Genomic DNA, 24398 nt, shown 5'->3' on the forward strand with positions numbered 1-24398 from the left:
AATGACATCAAGGTACAACAGTCTTTTCAGACACTATAAATAGTCCTTGAAATCAGGGGAAAGGTACGTTTTTCAAGGCAATGCACTGTTATTCTGCTATAAGTTCTCTCTCTCTCTAAAAGTTTCCTTTCTACTTCTAATACCTGACTTAAGCTTCGGAGGGGGAAATACCACCCAAACCTCCAGGGTGGGTCCCTTTTTGCAGGTTCAACAGCGGAGCTCAGGTTCGGGTTTCGGGTCTAGACATTGTTGCACAAGTCTCCGATTATAGAACCTATTGTTGGGGATAGTAGTATTGTTTTAAGAGTCTATCACTACGTAACAATAGTCATTTTGGCAACGAGAGCAAAAGTCTCATTATAGGCAATGCCGGCCTGCTGATGATTACCAAAAACAACTAAACATGATTTGAGACGCTCAACTCGCCCATCAGAATGATACTTGATACGATACACCCATTGACTCTCCAAAGCTTGTTTATCCGGAGGAAGAGGCTCCAAAGTCCACGTGCCATTAGCCTCTAGAGCCTGAATTCCAGCTTGCATAGAATCCCTCCAACCTGCATCCTTCATAGCCTCCTAAAGGTGCATGGCCCAGAAAGGTGCATGGCCTAAAGTACACTTTAAAGAAGGATGTTGTAGTCCCCTTCTGGCTCAACATGTACTTAGGCCCACTAAAAGCAAGGAACATCCCTATAGAATGGATGATGCGTACTCTCCAGTCAATGATCGCCACTTGTCATAATATTACTGCTTAGCCAATCAGATGCTCTCAAATTAGAATGACATCAAGGTACAACAGTCTTCTCAGAAACTATAAATAGTCCTTGAAATCAGGGGAAAAATACGTTTTTCAGGGAAGTGCACTGTTATTCTGCTATAAATTCTTTCTGTCTACTTTCTATCTCTCTCTAAAAGATTCCTTTCTACTCTTGATACCTGACTTACGCTTTGGAGGGGGAAATACCACCCAAACCTCCAGGGTGGGTCCCTTTTTGCAGGTTTAAAAGCGGAGCTCAGGTTCGGGTTTTGGGTCTAGGCATTGTTGCACAAGTCTCCGATTATAGAACCTACTGTTGGGGATAGTAGTATTGTTTTACGAGTCTAGCACTACGTAACAATAGTCATTTTGGCAACGGGAGCAAAAGTCTCATTATAGTCAATCACGGCCTGCTGATGATTACCAAAAACAACTAAACATGATTTGAGACGCTCAACTCGCCCATCTGAATGATACTTGATACGATACACCCATTGACTCTCCAAAGCTTGTTTTCCCGGAGGAAGAGGCTCCAAAGTCCACGTGCCATTAGCCTCTAGACCCTTAATTTCAGCTTGCATAGAATCCCTCCAACCGGCATCCTTCATAGCCTCCTGAAATGAACGGGGTTCCTGCTGAGAAATAAAAATAATGGGCTGATACTTGACTTAAGCTTCGGAGTGGTAATACCATCCAAACCTCCAGGGTGGGTCCCTTTTTGCAGGTTCGAAGGCGGAGCGCAAGTTCGGATTTTGGGTCCAGGCATTGTTGCACAAAGTCTCCAATTCTAGAACCTACTGTTGGGGATAGTAGTATTAATTTACGAGTCTAGCACTAGGTAACAACAACCTTTGGCTCAAATGCAAGGAACACCACAACCCTTATTTTACTAAACACACTATTCCTTAACCTCCACCACACTAAATTTACCCTACACCACACTACATCACCACCACCCTCTTCCCTAACCCACAACACTACAACGCCACCAATGCCCTCAACACCATCATCTTCCTTCACCATACCAAACACCACCTCCACTCCAACAATGTCATCCTCTGCCCCCAAACACTATAGTAGCACCACACCAAACACTATAGCAGCACCACACCAAACACCATCTCCACCGCATTACTCCCAGCCCACAAGAGCAGACGCTCCGTACTAATTCACCACAAAACAGAAGAGTTCCAGAAAGTTTGAGCGACCATGGCGCGACCTCGAAGTAGGCGCTCATCAAACCAACCCTTTCAGAAACAGCATGTGGAGTGGTCTTTGGTGAATCAACAGTGAATATTGAGCTAGGAGAAACTGATATCAGCTTCCTTAATTGTTACACGTCAATTATTGATGATGATATAAGTAAATCCAATGACTTGATTTCGATATTGGCGCTGATGCAATTTGTTGATGATGTGAAGATCTGTGGTGCGTCGAACATGGAATGAAAATCGCAAAATAAGGAAGTAGCACAGCAACGAAGAAGAGTAAAGAGGAGATCAATTTTTTTTAGATTGAAGTTTGAAGTTGGCTAGAACAGCACAACCTTTGGCTCAAGTGCAAGGAACAACATAACCTTAAACGAAGATTCCCTAGCTCCGGTGGAATCTCCGTGCTTCGGTGCCATATATGCTATTTTCTGCACCACATATTTAAGTTGATGCTACACTTTGCACCCGCTTAAGGTTGTGTTGTTCCTTGCACTTGAGCCAAAGGTTGTGCTGTTCTAGCCAATTATGTCTTATGTAAATTGTGTATAACTTTTGCTATGTAATTCGGAATATTATAATTTTTGTTCCAATAGTGCTCGAAATATGCTCTGAAATAAGATCCATTTACAATATATTTCTACAACTTATGAAATAGAGAGCGCTACATAGGATTGTCATATCATTAACTTCTATTTACATATTTTTAAAAATAGAGTTCTACATAGATTTTAAATACACATAAGAAGTTATAGATAAGCTAAAATTAGAGTTTGATTGTGCATGAACAACCTAAATTATTATATTATGTGAAATGTATATAACTCCTGCTACGTAATTTAAAATATTATAATTTTTGTTCCATTGGATAGTGCTTGAAATATGCTCTGAAATAAGATTCATTTACAATATAATTCTACAACTTATGAAATAGAGAGTGCCACGTAAGATTGTCATGTCATTAATTTTTATTTTAAATATTTTACAAAAAAGAGTCCTATATATATTTAAATACATAAAAGGAGTTTTGGATAACGATAACTCTTTTACAAAAATAGAGTTCTACATAGATTTAAATATATAAGGAGTTCTAGATACGTTACAATTAGAGTTTGATTTTGCATGAACAACCTAAATTATTATATTGTAAATTGTGTAAAACTTTTACCATGTAATTATAATATTATAATTTTTGTTCCACTGGATAGTGTTCGAAATATGCTATGAAGAAAGATCCATTTAAAATATAGTTCTGCAACTTACTACCTTCGTTTCCTAAAGATCTTCCTTGTTACTGTTCCTACAGATACCAAGAGAATCCACTTGTGTGGGGTGTGGGTTGGGTAAAGTAGGAGAGAGAAAGGGTTTAAGATAAATAAACAAATAAAAGGGGTTAAAGTAGGAGAGAGAAAGGAAGTAAAATTGAATTAATAATGTAATGGTGGACCATATGATAGGGAAATGAGAGGGTATAAAGGGCAAAAAAGTTTCAAATAAGGAATAAAGTGAAAGAGGGAAGATCTTTTGGAAACGCACTTAAACGGAAATAGGGAAGATCTTTAGGAAATGGAGGGAGTATAAAATAGAGACCACCATGTAGGATTGTCATGTCACTAAATTTTATTTTAAATATTTTTAAAAGTAGAGTTATACATAGATTTAAATACACATAAGAAGTTTTAGATAAGCTAAAATTAGAGTGATTTTGCATGAACAACCTAAATTATTATATTATGTAAATTGTGCATAACTTTTGCTACGTAATTTGGAATATTATAATTTTTGTTCCACTAGATGGTGCTCGAAATATGCTTCCAAATAATCCATTTACAATATAGTTCTACAATTTATGAAACAGAGAGCACTATGTAGGATTATCATGTCATTAATTTTTACTTTAAATATTTTAAAAAAATAGAGTCATTCATATATTTAAATGCATAGAAAGAGTTGTGGATAATGAGAAATTAGAGTTTCCTTTTGAATAAACAACCTAAATTATTATTTTATATAAATTAAATATAATTTTTTCTACCTAATTCGAAACATTATAATTTTTCCATTTGATAGTGCTTGAAATATACTTCAAAAGAAGACCCATTTACAATATAGTTTTACAACTCATAATAAATATATTTAACTAGATGAACGGTAAGACATTATTAAGTATTTCTTTCAGATAAATATAATAACAGTTATAAGTTATAGCTATAGTGTACTGTATGTGACTATAGCATTTAATCATAGGTTCAACTTGCATGATTAAACTTATTATCTTTCAAAACCTCAGTCTTACAAGTCCGGATCCTCCAGAGTTTTAATAAAATTCTACAAGGTAGAGTTGTATATGAACCATACATTTTAAAATTAAGAGTGTGTATTGGGAAAGGGGGGAGATAAGGGGGTGGATTTTGATGAGAAAAAATAGAGTGTATTGTAGAGTTCGTTTAGAACTCTAAAGGATCCAAACACCAGCCTTACTCAACTGAACCAAAACAATTTAGTATTCCAAAAAAAATATTAAGAAAATTTTATTGTTACAACAAAGATTAAAATCCATAGCGATATTATGAAAAAATTAGAGTATGATACAACCTTAGAATATTATAGAGCGCTCCACCTAAGCATGACATGTCATTCTTTTAAATTATTATTTTGTTTTGAAATAGTGTTTAATATAGATATAATTACATATAAGGTGTTTTTAATATGTGAATATTACATTATGATTTTGAATAAACAACCTAAATTATTCAACTATGTAAATTGAATATAGTTTTTTTTACATAATTCGCAATATTATATTTTTTTACCATTGAGACTGTTTGAAATATGTTTTGAAATAAGTTCCATATACAATATAATTTTATAACTTAAGAAAATATATTTATTTAGATGAACAATAACGTATTATTGATTTTTTATTTTGATTACATGTAAAATTAACTATAAAAATAGCGTATTATATGTAACAATAACAATTATGCTTTTCAAAATCATACTTTTAAAAATTGACTTATATAAAGAAAAAAAATACAAACATATAGTTTTGGACCTATATCATACCATGATGCATGAAGATTCAAATGAATGTTTGTCAACGACATTGCAAAGGTATTATGCAATTAACTAATTATTTTATTCTTAGAATATTTGTTGTATAAATAATCATTTATGTTTGGAAAAATTGACAATAGAGGTCTGAACTTTGGGTGATAATTTTCAAAAGGTCTGAACTATTGATTAACCTGTGTAGGTCCCAACTTTAGGGGGTCTTAACTTTTAGCGGGCCTCGACGACTTAAAACTGAAGATTTTTTTTAAATCTCACCTAGTTCCTACATCCCTCCCTCAATTAACCCTTCTGATATGACCCAAGTTTTACAAGTGATGACCTATTAAGCCAGTTTTAAGTCACTAAGGCCCGCTACAAGTTAAGACCCCCTAAAGTTGGGACCTACACAAGTTAATCAGTACTTCAGACCTTTTAAAAATTATCACTCAACAAAGTTCAGACCTCTATTGTCAATTTTTCCTTTATGTTTTTATTTTTCATATATCTATATGTCATATCCTATTCTTTTCTCAATGAACTTAATTCTACTAAAACTAATTGAAAAATCAGGGTTTGAGTTTCTAGAATATTTGAGGTCGCAGATCATAAAAAAGGGAAGTTTGATAAGTCTTAATATGGTCATGATTATTGAATATATTTCTTCTCTTAAATAGTATTTTCGATTATTAATAGTGGTTAATTTTATATTGAATTTAATTTATCCATGATACCATCATTATTATCTTCTTTTTTGCTTTCTCATCTTCTATTTTATATGTGTTAGTGTTTATGTGCTAATAATTAAAGGCTAAAGTTGTGGCTGACGCTCATATTTTTTTCTCTATTCTTTTGGTCCTGCATCTATTAAATTTTTACCCTCTACTTTCTTAAAGTATCATTCGAGAATTTTTCATGTTAAAAATGTGCTAGTTATTGTTAGTTATACCAATTATTGGGATACTATTTAATTGACTTAGCTACAATATTCAACTGAACATTAAAAATATAAAATTTATATATCACAATAACAAATCTAGAAATTAAAGTATAACAACCAATACTTTTTCTGTCTTTTTCTATTGCAACACTGAGTTCATTGCAACAATGAGTTTGGGCATGGTTTGTAAGAATAAAAAAGGAAAGTTTAGCATAGAGGGTTAAACTAGAGTAGGGGATAAGTAAATCCTTAATAAAGTAAATGCAACTTTATGAGATAATTCGAGTGATTAATGATGATTTTATTAACATAAAGTAATAACGATGTTGTCAACTATAGTTGTTTTTTTAACCAAAAGTTAAGTGATTCGAATAAATGAAACTACTCAAAGTGGTAATTGTTGCAACATAAAAAGAATGGAGAAATTATATAGTAATTGTGTTGAAAAATCTCATTTCGCATCAACAAAAAATCAACAATGTTAACAAAAGTTTACAAAAATAAAATAAAGAATAACCCGTGCAAAGCACATGCTTCAAAACTAGTCACTATATATATACTCACATATTATATATCTCTAATATGCACAGATGTATGTATATAGAATTAATTTTTTTATATTATTCAAAATTCGTAATGAATTATTTTCTAAATTTCAATTTATAAATTTTGAAAATGATATTTAGCAGGTTTCAGTGAATAATAGTTTTTTTAAAAAAAATTTCAAAACATGGAGAAAGAGGAAGAAGAAGAAGAAGAAGGGGTAGGGATTTTTCTAAAATTGACATTTAGCAGGTTTTGGTGAACACAGAAGAAAGGAGTGTGGGGAGGGTTGATAGGGGTAGGGGCGAAGGGAGAAGGGAGAAGGGAGAAGGAGGAGGGAAGGATGGGCGGCGGGGGTGGGAAGCGACGATTAAGAGGAGAGGGGGGGAGGGTGGCAGGGATATGGGAGAAGGGGGAAGGGTGACAAGAACGAACAAGGGAGAAGGGGGGAGTGGGGACAGGGACATGTGATAAAAGGGAGGGACAACGGGGGTGGGGAGGGGGATGACTACCTGTCTGCGGGTTGTAGGGTGGGGTGGGGGTGGGATCAAGTGGGGCCTGGGGGGTTGTAAGGGTTGGGGTGAAGTAGTGGTGGCTAGGTGGTGGTGGTTATGGAGGAAAATATTGTTGAATTAAATTGTAATATTTTTTCATCGATTATAAACTAATTTCTCATATTATAAAGTTGTATTCCAGAAAATTATAATTGATACTTCCTCCGTTTCAAAATAAGTGCAACATTTGCATAGTGTTTACTATTCACAGTTTAAACTTTAATTAGCTTTGGTGATTTACATTTTAGGAAAAACATAGTCATGTGGGATCTTGTTAGATTCGTCTGAATGTGATTTTTTTAATATCAACTTTTTATAATTTTTAGTTATTGATAATTGAATATATTAATGGTTAAAATAATGCATTGGCAAACGTGAAAACAAGAAATGTTGCACTTATTTAGAAACGGAGGAAGTATTTTGTATATCATATCAAATTTAATATAAAATTATTCGTTTAAGAACTTATAAAGCATACTTTACATAATTATTTATAACTAATTTTGAAAAGTCAAAACTGCTTTATTTGACTCTATATACATTATCTAGCCATAAATAACATACTGCTAATTTGTACAAATGCTTGGCTCAAATATAGGTTTTGCTATCTGCAGCAACGCATGCGCTAGCACGTGTTGCAACAACTAGTTCTAACAAACACCAAATTTAACCAATTACATACTTATATGGGAGTGCTAAGTATCCTAGTTGTGACCCGTTTATCACCGAAATAGACTTTTAGAAAGGAGAAAAGAGCAATAATTTTAATTGACGAGGTACATGAGGTTAAGTAATGAAGAGATACAAATACTGATGAAGAGAAGTGGAAGGAGGAGAAGGGGAAGTAGGCGAAGAAAAGGAACGGGTTCAAAAAATGCGACATTGTGTTGTCTCCCAGCCATCATCGTAGATTCTGCAATGAGGCGGCGATAAAAGTGAATAGAATTCCAATTTCTAAATAAAAAAAGCACTAACTATAATCACCATATATACTCCTCTATATAGATAATTAAGCCCCCTTTCTCCTCTTCCTCTTTGTCTCCTCTCTTGTTAGCCATAAATATGAGGACATTACACACCATGCTCCGACATATATAATCTAAGCATTGGTAAACACCAATTATTATGTTAGACCTAAAACAATGAACAAGGGTCTCAAATATGGTTTTAAAGGCGTGATTGCACTTTTCCAAAATCAAGATTTCGACCTTACACTTGAGTATGGGTTGCACGAGATCTACTCTTTAGATATAAAAGAAGAAGCAACAATGTCAACACTAATATGAACAATGTCAAATGGAAACAAATGTGATGTGGTTTTTGTGATAGTCAAGTACCTAACGAGCTGTTCTAACATTAATCAGATTAATTTGGATAACCTGTTAGGTTCCTTGTAATATTGATTGCCTAAATAACATGTCACTTAAAAAATAGTCTTTTAATGTGTTTCCTGAACCAATCTAGACTAATTATTTTTAGGGGGTTTAAAACTTATATGATTATTCTTTAGCATAAAATCTATAATGAATCGATATTTAGTAGAGGTCAGTAATGGGCAACATAGTTCCTAACTATGTTGTACCCTTACCCCCGAACCCAATCTTTGGTTCATTTTGACCATCTATGGAGTCAGGACGGAAAATCTACATTGGAAAATTTGTCCTTGCGGTTTTTCCATATCCAATTAGGTTGTTGATTCTTCCTTTAAAGAATTGTTGGCGACTTCAAAACGTTTTCAATACAAACAACCTTTACAGTGGGGTAGTCAAATACAAATACGCGCTCATCCCTCATAGGCGAAATAAAAACATACTTATAATATGCCATCTACATACAAATGTGCAGAGTTAGGAAACACTTCCAGGACCGCTTTCATAAAACTCAAATCACGGTCAGTTATGAGTGTAACAGGAACACCATTCACCCCTATAAGCAACCAAACTTGTCATGTAACTATCAACTGTTTCGTTGGCCATCAGAGCATAACCAACCATAAAGTTCTTGTTACAAGGTGTCATACCAATGAGCTCTTGAAAAGGCATGTTATACTTGTTGGTTTTGTATGTTGCATCCATACCAACAACATGCGAATAAGTACGGAGGATATTTGCCGACCGAGGGTGCACCATGAACGCCTGTGTCATTACATTTGTCTCCTCGTCTTGTCTTATCCAATGAAGGTAGTCTTGCTCTTGAGCAAGGTGGAGGAATTGTTGCATCACATCTCTACCATACATTGCTTCCCTTCTATCTTTTTCCTTTAGGTTGTAGAAGTGTCTCATATTTGGATGATCATCGGAAAATTTTTCATTAACAGCTTTCATGATACCAGCATGCCTAACATGCGCCTTAATCATATCGCGAGCGAAAACCTTAGTCGCCGGACTAAGGCCGCTCATGGGTCGGGGCCCCTCACAGTAATGAATGAACTCATGATTGTCCATGCCACTTATCCCTGGATCTGCTTTGGTCACCCATCCCGTTCGATCAGGGTAATCCAAAAACATTATCTTAACTCTCGCTCTACATCCACATGCTTTTGTTTTCGTAGCTACAAGTTTAGCTACACTAAGATCCCTGCCTTCACCCCGGTATCTTTCACCCCGGTTACATCTCATATAAGCATACTCTCGACCACTAGACTCGAGTCTATGATTTGACGAAATTACGATCACAAATCCAATTTCATGTGTCCTTGTTTTAACCCAAACTTGTACATCCTTTTTCTCAGCCCAAAGCGTTTTATTATAAAACATGTAATTATAATCTATATAATCACCCCCGAAATCCGACAAATAAACCTAAAATATTTTTACCATTTACTATTAGACAACATATAATCACTATTGACATGTAATAATCACTACTAATAACTTAATTAATCACAACTATTAATATAACTGAACTTGTTATTAGACCCGGGCTATTCCCCGGGTAAGAAAAAAATTTCATTTATTAATATAATACTTTATGATAATAACAATAAATACAACTTAGCCTAGTGGCTAAGACTTTAGTATATGTACTTGAGGTCTCGGGATCAAACCATATACTACGCAATTTCTAAATTTTTTTATTGTACATAGATTACATGAACTAAAACTCCCTAGGGGTAGTACTATAGTGGTCAACACTGCTCTTCAAATGGTATCATGCATACATAGTTAATTTTAATAATAAACATGCAAATTTATATATTTTTAAGGATGCAAGGGATATGTTTTATAACATTAAGTAATTACAACACATATTTGTAATTTTGTGTAAACATGGATCACTTAGAGATGTTAGATGAGATGGTGATTCTCTAAAAACGCTTACATAAGGTTAGGGGTTCGAGCCCGGGCTTCAGCATATTTATTTTTTAAATAATGACCACTTGACTTTGTTGGTTAGCAGACACATGGCAAAATTCTGGTGGCAGGAGGAGGGTGCCACGTGGCGCATCGACGTTGCTATGCACGCCTTTTAATATATTTGTATAGATGTTCAATAAATATCCATTAACAAAATAGCAAATTTTTGCACGACCATTATTTGCTAACAACTACTTACAAAGAATTAATTCCAATAGTACGCAAATATATTCATTTTAAATTTATAATTACACAACCTAATAACAAATATTCATTAACAACATTAATTGATTTTCACAATAACTATATATGCTAATATGAAAACTACTATTAATTATCAAAATATTTTAAATAAATAATGTATGAACTAACAGACAAGGTAACAATATCTTTTTTCGTTTTCTCGGTGGAGGAAACGGAACATATCTTCGTTTCCCCCATAGAGGAAACGGAAATTCATTTCGTTACCGTGGTAACAAAGGGAATAATGGAGGAAACGAAATTTTGTTTTGTTTCCTCCACCGAGGAAACAGAGATTTGTTCCGTTTCCTTGGGATAGGAAACGAAAAAAAAAAACGTTATCCTGCGTTGGTGGCGGATTTTTTTTTTAAAAAAAACTTACCACATTTCGTTTTGGTGATGTTGGCGGCGTTGACGGTACTTCACCGTACATTGTGCTACTGCGATGGTGCTGTGACAATGGTGGTCTACAACAGTGATGTGGTGCTCCGGTAGTGTTGTTTGGGCGTGGTGGTGGTGTGCAACTGTGTCTCCGATGATGGTGGTTCGTCGGTGGAGGTGATGTGCGGGTGGTGGTGGTGCTCGAGTGTGTCGCCACCGGTGGTGATAATGCAAGTGAGAAAGGGGTGAGAAAGTTGGAGTAGGGTGAGGTTGGATGAGAGAGACAGAGTGGGGTGCAATGGGAGGGATATGGGGGTACTTAAAGGGAAAAATACGAGTAATTTTTAGTAAATACGAGGGACAAATAGCGATAGGGAATGAAAAGAAATGAAAGTTTACATATACAATGTATAAAAATACTATATTTAAGTTGTTAATAAGTAATTTTCGGACGACATTTAACAAAATTCAGAAAAATTTAATGGGATAAATCCCGGTCGGTGGGCATGGTGGTTAACATGTCCAAATAGGAACTAACAATAACAAACTCTGAAATCCTGCAGACCTGCACGCACTCTCTTATACTGAAACCCACAACACTATTTCATTTGTTTCTTCTTTATCCATCCTTGTTTTTTTTTCATCCGCCATGAAATCCTTCAAGAGCTCCACTTTCCTGTTCTTGCTGTTTCAAGCCATTATTTTAATTAACCACCAAGTCAGATCTGATGGTAACTTTTCCATTCTCAAATATGTCTTTCATTTTATTTATCTTCTGCTTCCATGACATTATTTAATGGATAGTTTATCTTTTCAGTACTTTTTCATCACTTCTGTTGTGTTGCCAATTTATCATTGAGCTGAACTTATTTTATTATGTTTAGTTTTTGATTAAAAATTGTTTCTTATTTAATTTTTTCTTTTTTTTATCGAGTGAGTATTAATGGTCCCATCTGTTGTTCTAGATCTGAAATTGAGTTTTAATCTGATCCTCCTTACTATCATGGTTGCCACATTGCTAAGTTCAAGTTATACTAACATGGTGATAGTTATTTCTAAATTTGAGTAGTAAATAATGAAATTTTCTAATTATAGTTTTGGTAGCAGAGCATTTATTTGGTAAATAATGAGTATTGATGAATGTGAAGAATTGCTTCTTGCTAATTGTTTCTTATATCTGTATGCTCTTGATCAGTTGATCTAATGTGTAAAAAGGTGTTTCTTTGGGGAAATTATTACAACTTAGGAAGCCACATATGTGGATATGTTACACTAAAAATTTGGGTTAATTTGCCTGTCTTATCTGTATAAAATCAGTCCTACAAGAATTTAGATGTGGTATTTTCTGAAGTTGCAGTTGTATACAGAAAAAGGAGATAATTTGGCATATAGAAGCTGTCTTTGCTAGTATTATATAATGCGTGCGCAACTGATATCACAGCTCCAGTTGAAGTTGCATAAGTTGAAACGAAATCGATTAGTTTCTGGTATGAATTTAGGCAGGTTGCATCAGGCTATAAAGAGTTAAAGACCTCCATCATCTTTGCCAATTTGTACTCATTGCAGCTATTGATATCTGATACTTATAAGTTATAACAATCGACAAAAGTAACTTCGAACCCCTTGGTCATCAAATTATAAACCTACACCTATGGTTATAATTTTATTTCAGAAATTAGCAATCAGAAAGCATAGTCTATCGATCAGGCAAATATCATGGGCCAGGTGGCCGACAGCTTAGCGAAGGAGTAAGGAATAGGGATGAGTTTTATAGAGCTGGATCATACGTGGTTACTGTAAACATTCTAAGCTGATAAAAGCCTTTTTTTAATTATGGAAATTAAAATTTAATAGCAAAAAAAGTGTCAGCCAAAGCTTAGCTGCTCACTTCTAGCTTTGACCTAAAAGAATTTTATTTGAATTCATAGCTAAGAGGGAGCAATCTGCTATATAAGCACCTTCTGGAGCAAAGTCCTGTCCGAATTATTAGATCCCTTCTGTTGTTCCAACTCCTAACCAAAGAGATTAATAGTTCCAGAGATTTTGTGTGGCGGCAATTGGCATTCGTTTGGTAACAATTGGCATGAGAAAAGTGTGACATGCTTATCCCATTAGAAAATCATGTTTGTATTGTTATACTGCAAGCTTCATGCTTGATTTGCATGTACTTCATGATTATGATGAAATTATGTCGAGTAAGGGTCCCGTCCTATTCAACTTATATTTATCGTCTGAAGTTTTCTTTATTTTTCGTAACTCTTTAGAACTTTTTTAAAATTTTATTTACTTTTTTGGTCATTTCTTAATTTTTCTATGCTTTTTTAAACTTCTCTTACCTTTCGGAAAATAAGTAAGAATAAGTTGAGCAAAATAGACCATAAGCCCGTAAAGTTTCTTGATGTTGTCTTTTTAAATGTTGCACTTGATTGATTGTCGTACTGGTTTTGTGTTCAACACCGCTCAAGTCCAGTCAGTATTTCTGCATTTTTGTGGTAATAATACTGAACACATGTTCTCTTTAGGACTAATTGATACAATTGCTCAACTACATACATAAGGCTGCATTCTTATAATCTATGTTGCTCGGACTCGGGCACCAATGTCTGACACAGGTACGTGTCCAAGTGTCTGACTCGGCTACTTTTTGGAACTTTTTCCAATTTTTGGCCCAAAATGAAGTGTCCAAGTGTCCCACCCATGTCTGGTTGTCGAGGATCCGACACGGGTACTTGAGGTGAAATGAAGAGTCCGAGCAACATAGCTTACAATAATAAGTAATAACAAAGTAATATGGATTTGTTTTGATGGTTTCCGTCATCTAATGCTCTTCTTTAATATGTCTCAGATGAGGATAATCTTCTTCAAGGCATGAACAAGTACAGGGCATCATTAAACTTGACAGCCCTCACCAAGAATGACAATGCAGCATGCCTTGCTGAACAAATAGCTGACCAATACAAGGACCAACCCTGTACAAATACAACAGGGTCCAACACTGTACCAGGCACCGAGAACAATTTTGCATCCTACCCAGAATTTCTATCTCATTGCCATTTAAACATCACCAACACTAGAGATGGCCAGATAATGCCTGCTTGCGTACCAGACTTGGATCCAAGCCTCGTGCTTATGAATTTTACAAAGTCCCAGTATTCAGGAAATCTGAATGACTCCACGTATTCAGGAGCCGGTATTGCCTCCGAGGGTAACTGGATTGTCGTAGTCCTAACCACCAATTCTTCATCAGGTAGCTTTGAGACTTACGAGGGTTCTACCGGTTTCATTTATAGTCCTAATAAGCTTTACCACTTCATTATGTTTTTGCTGGCCTGTGTCTTCTTGTTATAAGCTGAATTGGGTGGAATATACCATTATGTCATTCATTTTGTTTGATGATGTTGGTTGAGGGCCAACTATGTGGGAGAGTTGTCATTTCACAATGTGCATTTGGATACATTGTATATCGCATTGATAAGGGATTCTATTTTTTTTTTATATTAGTTCAAGAGACACTGCGTAGGGAAGAGCAGAATCGCCTATACTTTTTTTTTTGACAGGCAGAATGACCTATGTTGATGCTTTTTTCTTCAAAATTGCTGGGTGCAAACTTTTACACGTACTTCCAAGAATAAAGAAAAGAGAAATTATGTTGTTATACCTTGTGTTGAGACTTGAGTTGGTGAAAGTTGATCCATTTCGACAATCCAACCAAACCTAACTTGTTATATGCTGGTAAAAAAGGGGTAAAAAAATCATCTTATGGTCCTTTTTCTATTTATTAAATATGACCATTGTTAGGGTTGTTTTGTTGACATAAAAATTCATGTAAAGTAGACTTCTTAAGAAGATAAGGTGATGTTACTTGGTTGACAATAATGTAAGAAGTTTTACTTCCTACAAAATGGAGGAAGTCACTCACCTTAGTTACCTAGGCCCCCTAGGTAAATAGAATCCATGATAAACCAAACAACTTTTACCAGAACCTAGGAAATGAAATTTCAAGAAAAATACTAATTCCTACATGCAACAAAACAATCCCTTAATGGTTAAAAAAATCATCAATATATCTCTTCAAATGTAGCCGTTGAGATCAAGCCATTGGATGGCTAACACGCACCTAGTAATCTCGTAACATCTAGCACTTTTCTTTTTCCCAACCTCTATTCGAGTGCTAATTTTTCTCTCTCTACTGTGATGATCGGTTCATCTGCATGAACAGTTTAACATTCTCTCTCCTCTCCTTTTTTCTCTTTCTTCTTTTTCTATATTATTTTTAGATTCTCTATCCTCATAAAGTCCTTGTTGGATATACTCTTATGATTAAGGTATTCAACTTATTTGATTTGATAATAAAAAGACATTGGGTTGAAAATCTCAATTCTATTACTTACCCCTTTCCCCTTGTAAACCTTCCTGTCATCGTAGGGCGATATAGTGGTATATATTTTTATTAGTGATATTGTAGTATTTAGTTATTGACAATATCAAGTGCAAATTTAGAGGCAATATTAAGTTGGTAATGAATATTTATTAAGAAAAGTTGATGTTTTAGGATGAAGTTGCATTATATTGAAGTTTATCAACTGGTCATAGTTTTAACTTCACATTCAAAGAATAAACTGAATGAATGAAAGAAGATTGAATGTAGAGAGAGAGAATTAGATTTTGTGTAATATATCTGAATGAATGAATTATTACATCATAAGGAACTATTTATACCGAGTAAACATCTTCTTTATTACAAGCTATGAAGAGAGAAAGTTGTCATAACAACCTCAACAAACTTTCTAACTAACAATGCTGAGTTATAATAGTTTAGCTGGGTTGATCTTTATGCAGCTTGGACCTGATCTGTAACTTCCTGCTGACTTGGGTCTAGTGTTGAATGTAAGTAAACACCAACACCCCTCCCCCCCGGCAAGCTAGGAGGTGGCAAGTTTGACATGCCTAGCTTGGAAAGAAGATAGTTATATTGTGGAGAGGAAAGAGCTTTAGTGAACACATCTGCTAAATATTGTGCAATAGGTTTATTAAGCCTTCCAAGACTTTGTCCCTTGTAAAATGACAGTCAAGTTCTATATGTTTTGTCCTCTCATGGAAGACAGGATTCTTGCTAATATGGATATGGCACTTTGATTGTCACAGTTCAAGACAACAGGCTTAAGATTAGTGACATGAAGATCAGCAAGCAATCTAACCATCCAAGTGATTTTTGAGGCAGTGGCATCCATTGCTCTATATTTAGCTTCCCTTGAAGACTTGGAAATGGTACCTTGCTTTTTAGATTTCCAAGAGATTGGAGAATTACCTAGTAATAAGACATAACATGTAACTGATCTTCTGGTGTTGGGAAAAAAACCCCATTCAGAATTAGAGTAGGCCTGAAGGATGAGAGTATCAGTAGCTTGCAAAAGAATGCCTTGACCATTAGTGTGAGCTATGTATTTGAGAACATGAATGAGGGCTTGTAAGTGAGGCAGCCTGGGCTTGTGCATATGCATAAACTGACTCAGGTTTATACAGCAAAAGAAATATCAAGCCTGGGATAGGTTAGGAAATTTAGTTTGCCAACTAAACACCTGTATCAGTGAACTCTCCCTCATATGTGAGAAGTTTATGATTGATAGGTAAAGGAGTCTTAGTAGACTTTGAAATATTTAGGCAACAATCATGAATTAATTCCTTAGTAAACTTCTTTTGTGTTAAGATGATGCCTCCATTAATGTGTATGACCTCAATGCCTAAAAAATAGTTCAATGTGTCTAAGTCCTTAATACTAAACAAAAGATGCAAGTGAGATTGAGATGTTCATTAGTAGGAAGATGTGGACCAACCAAAATAATATCATCCACATACATGGCTGCTATTGTAAGATGTGGAGTGGATGAGATGAATAATGAGTAATTATTTTGTGATCGAACATAGCCTTGAGTAACCAGTTCAGCTTGCAATCTAGCAAACCATTATCTAGATGCTTGGTTGAGACCATACAGGGATCTCTTAAGTCTGCAAAAATAGTAATCTGAATTGTGGTACCCTTCAGGAGCTTTCATATAGACTTCTTCCTCTAATGTGCCATGGAGGAAGGTATTATTGATGTCAAGTTGATGTATGTGCCATTTTCTTGATGCTGCAACAGCTAGTAAGCACCTAACAATAGCCATTTTCACTACTGGTGAAAATATTTCAGCATAGTCTATACCATACTTCTGTGTTAAACCCTTAGCCACTAGCCTTGCTTTTAACCTTTCTAAAGTACCATCAGCTTTCAATTTAACCAACACCCATTTGCATCCAATAGCTTTATTTCCTTTTGGAAGAAGAACAAGTTCTCAGGTACCAGTGTGTTCTAGAGCAGTTAATTCCTTTTGCATTGCTTGAACCCAACCAGCATCGGAGAGGCTTCTAAGTAACTTGTAGGTTCAACCAAAGAGCATGTTTTACTGATGAGAGCTTTAATGGAATGAGGAAGATGATCATACAGAACAATCTTGCACTAATGAGAAGTGAGATTTTGTGCTGCACAACACTAGTAGAATAAATTCTTATTGTTGCGGTTGTTAAGTGGCCTATTGCGGCGGTTTTGGGCGCACAACAATTGAGGGGGCAGCTATAGGTAATTAATATATTGCTGCGGTTTTAAACGGCAATGATATTTGACCATATTGCTGCGGTTTCTGGGTAAAATCGCAACAATATATATATTTAATATCATATTCATAAAGTATATTGCTGCGGTTTCTAGGAAAAACCGCAACAATATGCTGTATTTAATAATATAAAATAGGCATATTGTTGTGGTTTCTTGGGAATACAACAACAATAGGTACACGTGTAAGCAAAAACTTTTTTTTTTTTTTGCATTTTGCCATTAAATACGAAAGATTAAAAAAATTCAGAAAAATAGCAAAACATCAGAAAATCAAAAATGAAACTAACAAAGAAAAAACAACAATAAAAAAACTGAACAAAGTAAAAAACAACAATAAAATAAACTGCACACAAAAAAAAAAGAAAATGAAACTAATGAAGAAAAAAAACTATACTTCAATTTTACAAGCAACAAAGTTTAGTATTTTTCTCTGAACACTACATTGATTAGATCTAAATTCTTCAATAATCAGAAAATAAGACCACTAAAGAATGTTGGTTCAAACAATATCTATAAATATTTGACAAATAGATATGTTCAAACAACAATAACATATCTATGATATGTTTGATTTTCATTTCTGTGAAAAATGCACATGGAAAAACCTCACCTATGTCTCTTTGCAGCCAACACTAAACTTGGCTATAAAAAACCCAATTGTGTCGGATACTGAAGGATCAAATCTTTGCACAAGTTCCTCCTCCCCTGGCCTTAACCATTCATCTGTATACCCATCAGATAACTCACAGCGACCAAGGAACCCCGGTCCACCAACTCACAGTGACAGAAACTTGTACGTATCGAGAGCATAATGCACCAGTGCTTCATTTTCACCTGGGTTTATCGTACAAGTGGAATATACAATAACTCCTCCAGGGCGAACTATTGCGCCGCTTGATCAAACATTTTTAAAATGAGCAACGAAACAAAAAAAAAAAAAAACAAATCTAGAAAAATGAAAAAAAACTATCTACAACGAAATATGAAAAAGCAACCAAAAAAACGATCTACAAGGAAAAAAACAACAAACAGATATAAAAAAAATGAAAAAAACGAAAAAAATGAAAAAAGAAACAGAAATCTAGAGACGAATTTTGCTTCGTCGGAGGTCGAAAAGCTGCGTTGCTTCGCCATAGTGAGGACGAAAGAGAGGGAGAAGAAACCAACGCCGAGAAATGACGACGATTGAAGCTGCGTTGCTTCGCCATCTTGAAACGACGACGAGAAAATCTCGAGATGAGCCACCGAGACGAGAAAATCTACGTTGTTTTGTTCTCCGCCGCAGCCTGCTATCGAACGGTCGCCGGGCAGTGAATGTTGTCGAACGGTCATGTGGTTAAAGCATCAGACGATGATGATACGATGAGATGGTTAGAGGAAGAGAGAAGGAGATAAACTGATGAGAGGGAGGAGAGAAACTGATGAGAGGGAGACGTAAAACTGAGAGAGTGAGAGGAGGAGAGAAACTGATGAGAGGGAGGCGTGAAACATGAGAGGGAGGCGTGAAACATGAGAGGGAGGCGTGAAACTGAGAGAGTGAGAGGAGGAGCGAGATGGAAGGGAAACCCTAATTGGGTAAATGACATAATAACGCCCCCCAACTATCTTAATATTAATTTTAAAAGCCTATTGCTGCGGTTTTTTCTAGGAACTGGAGCAATAGGTTCAAATAATATTTTTTTATATTATTTTAATATATTGCTGCGAGTTTTGTCAGAAACCGCAACAATATATTTGGTCAAATAGTAAAAGATTTTTAAAAAAATTCTGTTAAAACCATATTGCTGCGGTTTTCGGCCGAAACCGCAGCAATATGGTTATTTTATATTTTTCTTTTCTTTTTACGTGATATATTGCTGCGTATGGGTAAAATCGCAGCAATAAGCAATTATTCTACTAGTGCAAACATATGAATCAAGATTTTTAGAAGTGTATTTAGGTCTTGTAGATATTCTTGTTGGTGGGGGGAGGGTGAGGGGCAGGATCATTAGCTATATTGGGAATAGATGGAGAAGATATGTTGTGATGTGAAGAAATAAAGGTAGGAATATGATCTAAAACAGAATTAGAAGAAATAGAAGATGTATTTGATGAAGTAGGGAGTATGAAAGGGTCAGGTATATCAAAGAAGGCTTCCATTTTCAAATGTTGTGTTAGCAGGTAAGAAAATAGGTGGAGAAATAGGTTATGAATAATGATCAAAGTCTTGATAAGGTGTAGAAGAATAGTGATATGGAAGATGTTTCTCATGAAATTTGACATCCTTAGAAGCGAGAAATTTATGATTTTCTAAATCATACACCTTGTATGCTTTTTGTCCTGAAGGATATCTTAGACATATACAAAGTATGGCTCTAGGTTCAAATTTGGATATGTGTGCTTTGACTGTGAAAGCATAACAAAGACAACCAAAGACTTTTAAATGAGTAAGAGAAGGTTTATAACCATGTAAAAGCTCATAGGGTGAATGAAAATGAACATTGCTGAGTGGCATTCTGTTTATGAGGTGTGTTGCACAAAGTAAACATTCTCCCCAAAACCTTGTAGGAACTCTTGACTGAAAGAACAATGTCGTTGTTGTTTCCAAAAGGTGTCCGTGTTTTCTCTCCAGAACACCATTTTGTTGTGGGGAGTCAGTACAAATCCTTTGATGTAGGATACCCTTAACTGTATAAAGCTGCCAAATATTCCCTTCATATAGCTCTTTAGCATTGTCAGTCCTTATGCAAAGAATATGTGCATTAAACTGTGTTTCAATGAGAGCAATAAGCATGGAAAGAATAATAACAGAATCACTCTTTTGTTTCATTAAGAACACCCAAGTGTGTCTTGTAAAATCATTTACAATAGTTAAAAACATGTTATATCCATCATGAGTTTTGGCCTTATAAGGCCCCATACATCAACATGTAACAATTTAAATGGTTTAACAGTTGTAGAGAAGAAGTTTTAGGAAAAAAAAACTCTAGTTTGTCTAGCTCTTGGACAGATTTGACAAATAGTGTCACAAGCAACATTATTTGCAAAACAGTCATTAACAAAAGGAAAATTTGTCAGAAACCACCTTTTATAATCACTTTTTTGTGAGAAACCACCTTTTAAAAAAATTTGGTTAATTATCCACATTTTTGGTTCTTTTTTTTGTTGGAAGCCACCACTTGCCGGAATCCGACATTGACTTCGATTTTCCGGCGTTGACCATCTGATTTTCGCCATTCTTCCCCCTTTATCTTTCTCCCCCTCCCCCCCTCGCATCCCCGGCAACCCACCCTCCCCCCTCGCATCCCCGGCAACCGCCCCCCTCTCGCATCCCCCGGCAACCCCCCTCCTCCCTCACAACCCGCCGGCAAACACCCCCTCACGACTATCCCCACCCTCCAAGCCCTAAGCCCATCTCATCCCTCGCATCCCCCGACATCTCAAGTGGAAGAAATGGCGAAAATCCGGAAAAAAATAGCGAAAATATGATGGTCAACGCCGGAAAATCAAGGTCAACGCCGAATTCCGGCAAGTGGTGGCTTCCAACAAAAAAAAAGAACCAAAAAGGTGGCTAATTAACCAAAAAAATTTTAAAGGTGGTTTCTCACAAAAAAAGTGATTATAAAAGGTGGTTTCTGACAAATTTTCCTTAACAAAATGAAGTTTATTGAAAGGCATATGCCCTAATCTCAGGTGCCATAACTTGGCATCTTCAAGAGTTGTTGTACATGATGCACCATCTTCAATATTACTCAGCTTAGAACATTTATCCTCCACTACATACAAACCAGAATGTGGTTCACCAAGAACTTGGGAAGGATTCATGTTGGGACCCTGAATTATGCATTTATTGTGAGAAAATACAACTTCACATGATAAATCTTTGCATAATTTGTGTGTGGATATAAGATTAAACTTAAATCCTAGAACATGGAGAACATTGTCAAGTTTAATGTCATTATCAAGAAGAACAATGCCAATATTCTCTATTATTGTTCTCTTGCCATCAGTTATAGTAATAGTATCAGGCGTGGCAGTAAAGGGTGAATATGTTTCAAAGAGTTCTAGGTTAGAACAAATGTGGTCACTAGTAACACTGCCAACTATCCATTTTGAATAAGAACAAGAAAGTAAGCAAGTACCTGCTACATGAGCACTTGCACCTTGTAATTTATGAGTAGTTGAGTGTTGTCTCTGAACATCAGAGTTTTGTTTATTGATAAGCTGAAGCAGGTGATTATTTTGGCTGATAGAGATAGGAGCATCTTCTTCATCATCAATGTTCTCGATTTCAGCATCACCATAAGCAACAACAACTACTCTTTTTCCTTTACCTTTTCCTTTATAGCCCTTTCCTGCACCATAACTTGGAGGAAATCCATGTAGCCTATAGCACTTTTCTTTAGTATGTCCTGCCATGTGACAGAAGTCACAAGAAGAACTTCCAGTAGAAGAAAAACTCTTATTGTTTGATGAGAGTTTATGTGCTTTTGGACTAAATTTCTTTCTTTCTAATCATATGCTGTGAAAGCCATATGTCCCATGCTCTCAGAAGTTAATGCATTAGCCTGTATTGGCTTATCTTCTTGACTGAGTAGCTTGTAAGCCAGGTGAACATTAGGAAGTGGCTGCGTCATTAAAAGATTACTTCTAACATTGTTGTATTTGCCATCAATTTTCATCAGTAATTGAATCAACCTCTCTTCTTGTTGTTGCTTTAGAATCTTTCTTGTGATTCCACATGTGCAAGCAGTACATGTACAAATAGGAATAGGATTTGCAGCACTTAACTCATCCCAAATACTCTTAATCCGAGTGGAGAATTCAGCTACTGAAGCAGATGGATCTTGAGTAAGATAATGAAGACTTTGCTGTAAAGAGTACAATTGAGGACCTGAACTCTGAGAAAATCTTACCTCTAAATCTTGCTAGATTTCTCTTGCAGTAGTACAATATATGACACTTCTTCCAATACTAGTATCAAGAGACCTCAAAATGTATGAGATTATAACATTGTTACATCTCTCCCAAGCACTGTAACACCTATCAGTTTTCAGTGGTTTTTCTAATGATCCATCAACAAATGCGATTTTATTCTTAGCAGAGAGAGCAATAATCGTGCTTCTTTTCCATTCTCCATATCCTACTCCATTAAAACGTTCAGATACAAGAGGAACAATAAGATTTTCAGATGCATGAATGAAGTAAATGCTAGTTGAATCTTGTGTAGGAGGTAAAGAAAAAGAGGTTGAATTGTTTAAAGAATTGTTTTCAGGAATGTCAGTCATTTTCAATTGAAATGAAGGTTGATAGAACTATTTCAAGAAAATTTGAACAATCTAATACATAAATGATTAATTAAATGGTCAATCAAAGAAAATCTGATTATCAAGTCAATACAACTTAATTATCCAGAATCAATTAATCATCAAGTCAATACCACTTGATTTGCATAATCAACAAAAATTTCAAGTCAATACCACTTGAAACAAGATTTATCAAACAATTTCAAGTCAATACCACTTGAAATTTCAAGAACTGATTCAAGTGAACTAGAACTTGAACAAATCAATAAGAATTTACGAGATGATGAAGAAATTCAGAAGAAATCTGAGGTAAAGAAAACAGGAAGAACAAACTTAAAATTGCGATCAGAAATTATCTAAGTTTGTATGACAACCTCAAGATGAAATTCAATCTTTTGACTGAAAATCTGAAAGAAAATTAAAGAGTTTTGTGCGGATTTTGATACCATATTGAAGTTTATCAACTGGTCATAGTTTTAACTTCACATTCAAAGAATAAACTGAATGAATGAAAGAAGATGGAATGTAGAGAAAGAGAGAGAGAATTAGATTTTGTGTAATAATATTAATAACAACAACATAATGCGAAACAACAACAACAACAACAACAACAACAACAACAACAACAACAACAACAACAACAACAAATTAAACAACAAATTAAACAACAACAACAACAACACTAATTACCAAAAGTTACAATACGAACAAAACAACAACAACAACAACAACAACAACAACAACAACAACAACAACAACAACAACAACGAACAACAATTGTTAAACAACAACATGAATTACCAGAGAAAAGCTACGGACTGGACTGGCAGAAAACGCGCGCGGCGGAGGCGGCGGAGGTTAAAGTAGTTAATTACGCGTTGGAGGAGGCGAAGGCTGAAGTACTGAATTACGCCGGCGTGTTGCCCACCTGTATCCAAAAACCCAATTTTTAGGGTAACAAATGGTAAAAAAAAATTTAAAAACAAAGAGGGGTAGAAATTACCGCCGGAATTGTGGTCTTTGTCGCCGGTCGCAGGTACCCGGTCGCCGGAATTTCCTTCAATCCTTTCACCGGTTGTTTCGCGTTTAGCAAACCCAAGTTCTTCAAAAACGAGTTACAGTTCGTGGAAGGGAGGAAATTTTGAAAAACAGTCGTGGTTAGGAAGTAGTAGGGATGGCAGTGGGGCGAGTCAAGTAGGAGACCCGCCCCATCCCCGCCCAATCGGGGCGGGGATGGGTCTAGGTTTCGCGGGGATGGGGCGGGGATGGGGATTAAAATTGTACCCGCATATTTATTATTAAAATTCTATTTATACACATATATTACTAATGTATTTGAAGACACTTTTGAAATGTAATAAAACATTTGCCTTTGTTAATGTATTTTAACTTTTCTTTTACTATATTATATTGTGATATTGTGAAGTAG

General features: G+C 35.4%; 1 protein-coding gene across 1 annotated transcript; it reads left to right on the forward strand.

Annotated features, from left to right (window-relative positions):
* Positions 1–11538: 11538 nt before the first annotated feature.
* On the forward strand, positions 11539–14527 carry LOC104883898 (hypothetical protein). The gene is made up of 2 exons (XM_010668468.4): positions 11539–11763; positions 13878–14527. The coding sequence occupies exons 1-2, from the start codon at positions 11682–11684 to the stop codon at positions 14378–14380; spliced, it is 585 nt and encodes a 194-aa protein (XP_010666770.1). The 5' UTR covers positions 11539–11681; the 3' UTR covers positions 14381–14527.
* Positions 14528–24398: the final 9871 nt, after the last annotated feature.

This window comes from Beta vulgaris, chromosome 3 (assembly GCF_026745355.1).
Source record: "Beta vulgaris subsp. vulgaris cultivar EL10 chromosome 3, EL10.2, whole genome shotgun sequence".
Classification (NCBI taxonomy): Eukaryota; Viridiplantae; Streptophyta; class Magnoliopsida; order Caryophyllales; family Amaranthaceae; genus Beta; species Beta vulgaris.

Bases quoted from the DNA above. Each gene is read 5' to 3' on its own strand.
- LOC104883898 (XM_010668468.4), top strand. From the start codon at position 11,682: ATGAAATCCTTCAAGAGCTCCACTTTCCTGTTCTTGCTGTTTCAAGCC. The intron at 11,764-13,877 runs GTAACTTTTCCA...AATATGTCTCAG, and splicing joins CCACCAAGTCAGATCTGATG to ATGAGGATAATCTTCTTCAA.